Genomic DNA, 12,379 nt, shown 5'->3' with positions numbered 1-12,379 from the left:
ATATTCACTGCCACTATCCATGAATGGTTCTTCCTCACTTTCTGAATCGTTAGCGTGCTGCAGCAGTTCATCATACCTTAGAGGTCTCCTTCTTTCCCAATCACTACGTAATTTTTTCGGGCCTGAAGGCCCCGGAATTTCGTTATCCATAACACTCTAACTTGACAAAAATTCCCAAAACCGACAATGCAAAAACACGTGCTTAATGGCGCCAAAATTGCCGACGTGAGCGCAACAGTCTGCCTCAAAAGCCGGAATATTACTGTCTATTTAAAATTATAATTGCACTGGACGCAAATGTCTCGTCATCGGCTTTTGGTGGGAGAAGGCCATGACGCAACATATGCGTCACTGGCAGCGAACGTGTTAATATATAAGAAATTCAGAGTCACAACTGACAACAGTGCTACCAACTCTGTGTTGTGTTTGGAAAAAATTAATGATTCTGTCATTCTTGTCAACTGTCAATTGACATACATATCTCGCGACAGTAATTAATGCGCATTTCTCCTCCAAAGTACATTGCAAGGAAAAATTACTCGTACAATCCCAGGACGGAGAGAGACAGTACCTCGACGACGTGGGTTGATTTGACCCAAGATTATTTAGGCTGAAACTAGTTAAAATAATTATTCCGGTGTTGCCAACCCTAAACAAAATAATCTTATTTACACATATTTCACGATTTCAATGTTGCCACTATTGTGTGGTTATATTATATTAAACTTCCTGCAAGGAATTCGAAATCTCCCGCGGATTAAACCCAGATTAGTTAACAGTTTATTAGACGACTTTTGAGGTTTCTGTTATTCTTGTCAGCTGTCATTTTTCGCACCAATCTCGTGACAGTATCAGCCCTAAACCAGGCGTTGCCTTCTTAGTTGTGTCATTTGATGATTGATGGCGCTGCAGTTGTAATGAAATCAAAAAGTTTTGGCCTTACAGATTTCTGTCCGCCTTGTCAAATGTCATCTGTCATCTGTCATGGATCACGCGGCAGTAATTTATATTTCTTTTCTATTTTTTAGTTCTTTCCTGTCTAATACTAACTATAGTAACTATAATAAGTGATGCATTAACATTAGGAGAATGACACCTCCAATTGGCACTATCGCTCCTTTACTACTCCGTCATTTGTCAAAACAAATCACGATTCTGTTACTTCTGTCAACTGTGGTCTGTCACACATATATCTCGCCACAGTAATACACATTTGTCATACAAATACCAACATTGCAAACAGAAATACTCGTTCATATTAAGGACAAATAGAGATAGAAACTCGATGGCGTGGGTTGATGTGATAACATTATTTGAGCTAGAATTAGACTAACATAACAATTCCAGTGTTGTCAACTTCGGCCAAACAACACATAAACATTGCAAACTCGCAATAATAAAAAAAATTTGAAATATCCCGCGCAACAAACCAGAAGAGTTTATTAGATAACATTGCAGGCATCTGTCTTTCTTGTTAAACGTCATTTCGCACACAAATATCACATATTTAACGCAGAAAGCAGACGTTGCTCTTTTAGTTCTGTCACTTGAGAATAGATGGCGCTGCAATTGATATTAAGTCATATATTATTGACACTTTGTAGGTTTCTGTTAAATGTCAAAAATCTTGTCAAATTTCATCTGTCATATGCATTTCGTGACACTAATTTACGCTTTTTTTAGTTCCTTCCTTTCTGAACTAGATGGAACTCCAAGAAGTAATTTCAATGCAATAAATCCTCACGTTTTAAATACCTTTGTCACTTTTTTTTTAAATAAGGTAAAGAAAGGTAAAGTCCGAGTTAGAGAGATTCAGACCCTTAAATGGCACCAGTACTACCAACAATGTTGTGCCAGGAATAAGTAATTTGTTAAAAAATGCATGGTTCTGTCATTCTTATCAACTGTCATACATGTCTCATGACAGTAATATACATCATTTCTCCATAGAACAACATTGCAAAGGAATTATACTCGTACACTTGCAGGAAGGATAAATGTAAAACCCTGACGACGTGGGTTGATGTGACAACATCATTTGGGCTAGGAGTAAACTAAAATAACAATTTCATTTTGCAACTTTAAACAAACAAATCTTATACATTAGTGTTGCCACTATTCAAAAACATTTAAACCTTGCATCTATAAGAAGTTCTTCCAGAAATATGAAATCTTATCTTGCGTAATAAATCAAGATTAGTTAAGAATCTATTAGAGAACATTGCAGGCTTCTGTCTTTATTATCAGATGTCATCTTTCATACAAAGCTCGTGTCAGTAAGTGCCTTAAACCAGGCGTTGCTTTCTTAGTTCTGTCAAATGTCACAAACTGCAGGTTTCTGTCAAATGTCATCTGTCATATAAATTTAGCCACAGTAATTTAAGGCCCCTTCTATCTTTTTTCCAATAAATAAGAAGTAAAATTTGACCTTATCCACATGCTTAGTTGTCATGCATTGACATTAAAAGAGGGACACCCTATCTGACAACAGTGCTATCAATCGCGTTATGCCAGGAAAAAATCTATCATTTGTCAAAAAATTCATGATTCTTACCAACTGTCAAAAATGTCACACATCTCTCCTCCAAAGCGCATTGGAAGAAAACATTACTGTTGCCTCCTAGTTCTGTCATTTGGCGATAGATGGCGCAGAAATTGCAACCAAATCAAACCAATTTTTGTCACATTCCAGGTTTTTATTTTTGTTGTCAAATATTATCTGTCACATGAATCTTTAGATAGTAATTTACGCTTTGTTAGTTCTTCCTTTTTAAAGTAGATGAAGAAGCCTCAAGAAGTAATTGAAATTTCAGAAATCTGTCTTTCATACTGCGTTAACATAAATTTACATTAAGAGATGGACACCCTCAATTGGTAACATCACTACCTGTACTACTACGTCACTTGTCAAAAAAATTAATGGTTATATCTTTCTTGTCAACTGTCATCTGTCACATCATCATTATCTCGGGACAGTAATACATACCAACATTGCAAGGAAAAAACACTGGTACAATTCCAGGACAAATAGAGATAGAGCCTTGACGACGTGGGTTGGTAACAACACTATTTGGGCCTAATCAATGTGGGCAAAACTTACTTACGCGTTTTCTACGAATTAATACCCAGTTTTGTATATAGTATCGCAAAAAATAAGTAACGAGAAGAAATCGCCCCATTTGACTGACATACGGAGTAATAAACTCGACAAATTATTATCGTTTTTATCGGGACGACTTCCTTTAGAAAGTTCTTTTGCTTACTTCGAGCGGTTATTGCACACCTACGGTTGCTTTTTCTACAGCTATTTTTTTTTAATGCTGTTGTGGTGAAGAAGAAAAAACAAATTGGCAAAACGGTCCCCGCAGAGGTCAAAATGATAATCGAGAAACCGGCTTGGCGAAAAAATAGCGTACATTAGCATCCGAATAGGATCTCTCGAAGATCCGTTAAATGCGCCGAATAATGTGATGTTCGTGTGGGCGAACACGTTAGAGTGTGTTCGCCATAACGTGTATTGATAAAACGCTTAAAATGTTTATTTTTAAGTGATTCTGTCCTTTTCCAGTTGACGCCCGAAGACGAAGAACGACGCCGACGCCGACGTGAACGAAACAAAATCGCGGCGACCAAGTGTCGCCTGAAGAAACGCGAACGCACCGCCAACCTGATCCACGAGTCGGAAACGTTGGAAACTCAAAATGTCGACCTGAAGAATCAACTACAGGAGCTGAAGAACCAAGAGAGGATGTTGATGGACGTACTGTCCTCGCACAGGTATTAAAAAACGGACTTTTTAAATTAATTTATATTAAAAAGAAAATTCTTAATCTTCAGGCCTCAATGTCAACACAACATAGGGCCGGCGACAAAAGAGAGCCTTTACAAGCTACCACCTGTATCCTCAGTGATGGAGCAGCACTCTTATAGTAGGCCTTCTTCGGTGAATCCCCTCTATAGGAATCAAAACCCAGAGGTATTCACTCTTTTTTAATGTCTTTATATGGTTTCATTTTACCAAAATTTCCCGGTAACATTTGAAACCTGTTCGGCAACGTTGCAGGCGTCTGTCTTTCTTGTCAAAAAAACAGTGACATATCTCAGCCAAAAAGTGTTTTTTTCGTAATAGATGGCGTTGCCCTTTTCAGATTATTTAACAATTAAGCTACAGTCATGACCTAAAGGTCAAATTAAAGACGAGTTGTTCGCGTAGTGGAATTATAATTGAACACCCTGTATATTCTGATATAAATTGGGTCTGTAACCTTTGTAATCAATGCCAACGACTTCAGTTCGTTAATTTGGCCTCCTTAAACTTATATTATTTCAATTGGACGACGACAACGTCGCCGAAATTCTTATACACCTTCCAGTGTTCCCACTATTATTGACTGTGGTTGGTCGTAGATGAAGTCCAGATTTCCACGTTGTTGGAATAAGTTTACGTCCTATGAAGATTTATGTACAGAAACATTGCAGATTAATAATTTCAAATTTTTCGGCAATTTTGCAGGATTCTGTCTTTCTTGTCAGATGTCACCTGTCATCTGAATCTCGCGGCAACAATAGCTCTAAGCAAAGCGTTGCCCTTAAGTTCTGTTTCTCGACAATAGATGGCGTAACTGTCGCAATTCCAGTCAGTAAATACAAATAATAATTGAGACATTTTTGCAGGCAGTCGGCTTTCATCCTTATTTTAGTACTGTCTTTATATACCAGATTGCATTAATCACAGAACAACAATGATTGCAATCATTCAAATCTTTAAAGGGTAATTTAAATTTAAAATTTGCGGTGAAAACAGAGTTAGTTTTGAACTGGTTTAGAATTACAGGTCACATGTATCTCGTGACAGTAATATATCAATTCTATTCTAAGCGATATGCCAGCTTTAGTCTTTCCTGTCAAAAGTCAACTGTCACAGATATCTGGCGACAGTAAAACCGATAATCCAAGTTGACTTTTTGTCCTAGATAGCGGTATAATGATAAAATACAAAAATAAACTTAACATTTGTTGCAACTTACCTCAGAATATATTTAAGGCAAATTTCTTTCTTATCTAGTGTCCCAGTCTGTTGTTGTAGTATTCTAGGTAAGAAAGTATTAACTTCTGTCATTCTTGTCAAATGTCATCTGGCAAACATCAAGCGAATCTCGCGACAGTACGACTCTAAGAATTGCTCCTTTAGGTCATTTGCTAGTAGATGGCGCTTCAATTGCAATTAAAATAAAAAATATTTTAATAATGCTTACAGGTTTCTGTCTTCCTTTGTCATATGTTACACATATCTCGCGACAGTAAAAGCACTAATCAAAATGTTTTATTTTAGTTCTGCGTTTTTTTCCTAGGTGGAGCGATCAGAAAATAAAGTTTACAATTCAAATTTCCGGCGCGTTTGTTTATGTTTTAACACCTTGGCTTCTGTCATTCTTGTCAAATGTCATACGTAGCTCAAAATAGTAATAAACCTCAGACAAAGATTGGCTTTGTTAGTAATAGATGGCGCAGCACTTTTTAATTTGACAATTAGTTATATAATCCCAAGGTCAAATTCCTGTATAAGTTGATATAAATTATGAGTAATGCGGACTAATGGCAAGCAAGTCCTTAACATCACAAAAATTGCTTGGACCTAATATTTGGCAACGTTGAACTTGAAAATGACAACGTCGCCGAATATCAGCTAAAATCTTCCAGTGTTGCCACTATTGATGTAGGCTGTAGTTGTTGCCCGTTCTCGGATCTCCATGTTATCACACACTGCGTATCGGAAATTAGATTACGTTCTCTAAAGATTTATATACAAAAACATACTAAAAACTTCAAATCTCCCGCGCAATAACCAAGATTACAGACTTCTGTCATATTTGTCAAATCTTATCTATCACATATCATCAAACGTAATTGCTTCTTGAACTCTCATGCGTTGCGTTTTATATTAGTATTCTCTTTTTGCGCAAGATGGCGCTACAATAATTGCAAAAGCGTTATTATTCCAATAATATTTTTAAAAGTTCTTAAAGGGTGGATCGAATTTTAAATCTCCCGCGCAACAGAGCTAATTTTGGAGCGTTATATGTCATCTGTCAAGGATATGTCGTGACAGTATCAAAAGCGCTTTTTTTAGTTCTGCCTTTTTGTTCTAGATGGTGCTATAATGACAATCAAAAATAAAGTTTACATTTCAAACTTTGCGCGCGAAAATCCTGAATAAAGTTTAGTTTATAATGTATTAACACCTTGTTGGTTCCTGTCATTCTTGTAAATAAGAAATATCTTAGACATCTGTGCACGTTTCCGGTTGCCTTGTCAAATCTCATGTTAGATATCTCTCGACAGTAATTTACCAACTTTCTTCTAAGCACTATGCAGTATGCAACCTTCAGACTTCTATTTTTCAGACAAAAAACCGCTAATCAAGATGTTTTTTAGTTCTACTTTTTTTCCTAGATGGCGCCAATAAGGATAATTAAGAAATAAAGTTAACATTTGGATTTGTACGCGTGCAATAATCCTGATTCAAGATTAGCTTAGAATGTTTTAGCACCTTGTCTTTTCAGTTCTGTCTTTTGGGATAGACGGCGCTGTAATTGCATTTAAAATAAAAAATATTTTAAGCTTCCTTGCAGATTTCTGTCTTCCTAGTTAAGTGTCATCTGTCACATATATTTCACTACAGTATAATTCATGCCTGGCCGTTATTAGTCGGCGATTACAATCGTTGCGAGAATAAAAAAAAGCCTCTTAAAGTACTTTGAATTTCCCGCGAAAACTAAACTTGTGTCATCTGTTAAAGTCATCTCGCGACAGCTAAAACGCTTTTAAAAAAATATATTTTTTTGTTGTATTTTTGTCCTCGATGGCGCGACTAATAATAATTAAAAATTAAGTTTATATTTGAAATTTTCGTGCAATTATCCTAAATCAAGAGTAGCTTATAACGTATCAACAACTGTTGGCTCTTGTCATTTTTGTCAAACGTCATCTGTCACATATATTTCGCGACAATATTAAGCGTTGCTTCTTTATTTTGGTCATTTAGTAATAGATGGCGCTACCATTGTAATTTAAATAAAAAAACATATTTTAAGCATCCTCTTGTCTGCCTTGTCAAACATTATCTGGCGCATGCGATTCGCGACAGTAAAAGCGCTAATCAAGGGGTTCTTTTAGTTCGGTTTTTTGTCCTAGATGGCCTTACAATAATTGCAATTAAAGTAAAAATATTTTAGGCCATCCTTGCAGATCTGTTTGCTTTGTTTGCCAATTCTCATGTTACACGTATTTCATAACCATGTATAATGTACTAACTTTAGTATAAAAGCCCTAAGCAACCTTCAGGCTTCTGCTTTTTCTTGTCATATTTTAAATATTTCTTGACAGTAAAACCGCCAATCAAAATGATTTTTTTAGTTCTGCCTTTTTGTCCTAGATGGAGCGAAATATAAAGTTTACATTAGGCATGTCCCGCGTAATACTCTTCTTCTGCCATTCTTGTCAAATGAATTTCGCGATAGTAATAGCTTGAAGCCAAGCGTTGCCTCTTTAGTTCAGTCATTTCGTAATAACTCGTACATACAGTAGTTTACATTTAAAATTTCCCGCGCAATAACCAAGATTACAGACTTCTGTCATATTTGTCAAATATCATCAAACGTAATGGCTTCTTGAACTCTCATGCGTTGCGTTTTCTATTAGCACTGTCTTTTTGCACAAGATGGCGCTACAATAATTGCAAAAGCGCTATTATTCCAATTATATTTTTAAAAGTTCTTAAAGGGTGGATCGAATTTTAAATCTCCCGCGCAACAGAGCTAATTTTGGAGCGTTATATGTCATCTGTCAAGTATATGTCGTGACAGTATCAAAAGCGCTTTTTTTAGTTCTGCCTTTTTGTTCTAGATGGTGCTATAATGACAATCAAAAATAAAGTTTACATTTCAAACTTTCCGCGCGAAAATCCTGAATCAAATTTAGTTTATAATGTATTAACACCTTATTGGTTGCTGTCATTCTTGTCAAATGTCAGATCACACATATCTTGCGACAATAAAAGCGCTAATCAAAGGGTTCTTTTAGTTATGCCCTTTTGTTCTAGATAGCGCTACAATTTCTATCTAAATAAGGAATATCTTAGGCATCCTTGCAGGTTTCCGGTTGCCTTGTCAAACATCATGTTAGATATCTCTCGACAGTAATTTACCAACTTTATTCTAAGCACTATGCAGTATGCAACCTTCAGACTTCTATTTTTCAGACAAAAAAACCGCTAATCAAGATGTTTTTTAGTTCTACTTTTTTTCCTAGATGGCGCCAATAAGGATAATTAAGAAATAAAGTTAACATTTGGATTTGTACGCGTGCAATAATCCTGATTCAAGATTAGCTTAGAATGTTTTAGCACCTTGGCTTTTTAGTTCTCTCTTTTGGGATAGATGGCGGTTTAATTGCATTTAAAATGAAAAATATTTTAAGCTTCCTTGCAGATTTCTGTCTTCCTAGTTAAGTGTCATCTGTCACATATATTTCACTACAGTATAATTCATGCCTGGCCGTTATTAGTCGGCGATTACAATTGCTTCGAGAATAAAAAAAAGCCTCTTAAAGTACTTGAGAATTTCCCGCAAAAACTAAACTTGTGTCATCTGTTAAAGTCATCTCGCGACAGCTAAAACTCTGTTCAAAAAAATATTTTTTCGTTCTATTTTTGTCCTAGATGGCGCGACTAATAATAATTAAAAATTAAGTTTATATTTGAAATTTTCGTGCAATTACCCTAAATCAAGAGTAGCTTATAACGTATCAACAACTGTTGGCTCTTGTCATTTTTGTCAAACGTCATCTGTCACATATATTTCGCGACAGTATTAAGCGTTGCTTCTTTATTTTGGTCATTTAGTAATAGATGGCGCTACCATTGTAATTTAAATAAAAAAGTACTTTAAGCATCCTCTTGTCTGCCTTGTCAAACATTATCTGGCGCATGCGATTCGCGACAGTAAAAGCGCTAATCAAGGGGTTCTTTTAGTTCGGTTTTTTGCCCTAGATGGCCTTAAAAATATTTTAGGCATCCTTGCAGATGTCTGTTTGCCTTGTTTGCCAATTCTCATGTTACACGTATTTCATAACCATGTATAATGTACTAACTTTAGTATATAAGCCCTAAGCAACCTTCAGGCTTCTGTGTTTTCTTGTCATATTTTAAATATTTCTTGACAGTAAAACCGCCAATCAAAATGATTTTTTTAGTTCTGCCTTTTTATCCTAGATGGAGCGAAATATAAAGTTTACATTAGGCATGTCCCGCGTAATACTCTTCTTCTGCCATTCTTGTCAAATGTATTTCGCGATAGTAATAGCTTTAAGCCAAGCGTTGCCTTTTTAGTTCAGTCATTTCGTAATAACTCGTACATACAGTAGTTATAATGTTTAAATGGTTATTTTGTTTCTATTTAATAATGCACTAGATTAGGTTATTCCAGCAGGTCGTTCTGTCACTCTTGTCAAATCCTTTCTGCTCTAGATGGCGCCTAATAAATTTGTTTTTTCACAGATTTATACACGACCCAACCAAATCACCGTATCCAGCCACCAACTGACTTACACCAGATCGACCTTAAACTTCAGCAAACCGCCCAGCATAGTCGTGGAGGAAATGGAGGACTACGACAGTCAGCAGTTCATCAACCTGGACAGCATAAACCCTTACTACGCCTCCTCGCCCTGTAATTATACCGGGGGGGCGAGTCAGGGTTACGGTAACAGTCAGGGGATGGATAACGGGTGTATGGCGTAGTCGGTACGGAAATATTGCACACAAGTCGGCAACTGTTTTTTTTTTTTTGGTTTTAAGTAGAGAGGAGAGAATTGACATGCTTAAAGAATTTCTAGCATGGTGACTCTCTGTTTTAACCCAGTTTTCTTTCCTCGCTGACATATTAAATAGGGTGAGGGAGTGGTGATATTTTTCCAATCTTCGTGTCTCCTTTGTCAATTTTACGCTCCAAAGCAACTAGAAATCCCAATATTGATATCTTCCTTAAAAATTCTTTTATTTTTAATATAGTAAGAGCTAATTTTAGTATTTTAAGTGTTCATATAAATATAGATATATCAAGGTTAGATTTTTAATGGTAGGTTAGTATTTATAGCGTAGGTTTTGATCCTTATTAGGGATAAGGAGTAAGTTTACTTCCAAATTCTTTTTTACATTGTAAGTTGCTATCGCTGGCCTATTACGTATTTTATTTATTCATGAAATTGTAAAAGCAGTTTTCTGACTATTAAGTGCAAAAAGGACACTCCAGTTTCGTCCCTAAGTGACATGCAGTTTAATATTTAAAAAAAAACGTGGGTTAAAATGGCCAATTTTTAACAGACTGTAAAATACCAAGATGTTACTACATTGCATCTTTCTCGCTACCAACGTCAAGGCATTCTGTGATTAGTCCTTGCTACTATATTAGTCCAGGAGTACATGGAAGGTAACGTATTCGGTAAAAACCACTATTTGCACTTTTGCTCTTGCACTATGCCTAAGTTAAATAAGCTGAAAAACACTTTTTATATCATAGGACCCTGGACTAAAAATATATTGGTACTGTGTTTCTCTCTGCCTCCCAACGTCAAGGCGTTCTGTGATAAGTTCGTCTTTGTTGGTTGCCATATTAGTCCAGGCGTATATGAGAGGAAACGTATTCGTTGGAAACCACTATTATTTTACACTTTTACTGTCACATTATGCCTAAATAAGATAAACTGAAAAACAATTTTTTTTTATATCACAGACCCTCGGGCTATAAAACATGTTGGTACTGTGCATCTCTTTCCCCTCCCAACGTCAAGGCATTCTGTGATAAGTTTGTCTTTGGATAATTTTGATAGTCCAGGCGTATTGTGAATAAATGATTTTATTTATCAATTGAAAATTATCATTTGAACTCTTACGCCCACACTATAATTAAATTAGAAAAATAAGCTGAAAACACGTTTTTTCATATCACAGACCCCTGGACTATAAAATATGTTGATGTATGTTTCTCCCTCCCAATGTCAAGGCATTCTGTGATAAGGGTGTCTTTGGTTAATTTAATAGTCCAGGCGTATTGTAAATAAATTATTTTATTTATCAGTTGGAAATGACCATTTGGACTTTTACGGCCACACTATAATTAAATTAGAAAACTAAGCTGAAAAAACACGTTTTTTCATATCACAGACCCCTGGACTATAAAATATGTTGCTGTATCTTTCTCCCTCCTGATGTCAAGGCATTCTGTGATAAGGTTGTCTTTGTTTACTTTAATAGTCCAGGCGTATTGTAAATAAATTATTTTAATTATCAATAGAAAATAATCATTTAGACTTTTACGCCCACACTATAATTAAATTAAAAAACTAAGCTGAAAAACACATTTTTTTATGTCACAGACCCGTGGACTATAAAATATGTTAATGTATTTTTCTCCCTCCCAATGTCAAGGCATTCTGTGATAAGTTTGTCCTTGTTTACTTTAATAGTCCAGGCGTATTGTGAATCAATGATTTTATTTATCAATTGGAAATGATCATTTGGACTTTTACGGCGACACTATAATTAAATTAGAAAACTAAGCTGAAAAACACATTTTTTTATGTCACAGACCCCTGGACTATAAAATATGTTGCTGTATCTTTCTCGCTTCCAATGTCAAGGCATTAAGTGATAAGTTTGTCCTTGTTTACTTTAATAGTCCAGGCGTTTTGTGAATAAATTATTTTATTTATCAATGGAAAATGATCATTTGGACTTTTACGGCCACACTATAATTAAATTAGAAAACTAAGCTGAAAAACACATTTTTTTATGTCACAGACCCCTGGACTATAAAATATGTTGCTGTATCTTTCTCCCTCCCGATGTCAAGACATTCAGTGATAAGTTTGTCTTTGTTTACTTTGATGGTCCAGGCGTATTGTGAATAAATTATTTTATTTATCAATTGAAAATGATCATTTGGACTTATAGGGCCACACTATAATTAAATTAGAAAAATAAGCTGAAAACACGTTTTTTATACCACAGACCCCTGGACTATAAAATATGTTGCTGTATCTTTCTCCCTCCCGATGTCAAGACATTCAGTGATAAATTTGTCTTTGTTTACTTTAATAGTCCAGGCGTAATGTGAATAAATTATTTTATTTATCAATTGAAAATGATCATTTGGACTTATAGGGCCACACTATAATTAAATTAGAAAACTAAGTTGAAAAATACGTTTTTTTATATCACAGACCCCTGGACTATAAAATATGTTGCTGTATCTTTCTCCCTCCCAATGTTAAGACATTCAGTGATAATTTTGTCTTTATTTGCTATAATAGTCAGTCGAGG

The 12,379-nt window shown here is 35.5% G+C and overlaps 1 protein-coding gene across 2 annotated transcripts in view; it reads left to right on the top strand.

Moving 5' to 3' along the window:
- Window positions 1–11,060, top strand: part of LOC126739018 (activating transcription factor 3) — a 104,139-nt gene extending 93,079 nt beyond the window's left edge. For both annotated transcript variants that reach the window (XM_050444550.1, XM_050444551.1), the window contains exons 4-6: window positions 3,569–3,777; window positions 3,838–3,976; window positions 9,557–11,060. In XM_050444550.1, coding sequence (XP_050300507.1) covers window positions 3,569–3,777; window positions 3,838–3,976; window positions 9,557–9,799 — 591 coding nt within the window. In that variant the 3' untranslated portion in view covers window positions 9,800–11,060. The remainder of the gene's footprint in view (window positions 1–3,568; window positions 3,778–3,837; window positions 3,977–9,556) is intronic.
- Window positions 11,061–12,379: the final 1,319 nt, after the last annotated feature.

Source organism: Anthonomus grandis, chromosome 7 (assembly GCF_022605725.1).
Source record: "Anthonomus grandis grandis chromosome 7, icAntGran1.3, whole genome shotgun sequence".
Lineage (NCBI taxonomy): Eukaryota > Metazoa > Arthropoda > Insecta > Coleoptera > Curculionidae > Anthonomus > Anthonomus grandis.
This window is presented reverse-complemented; position numbering and strand designations above follow the sequence as displayed.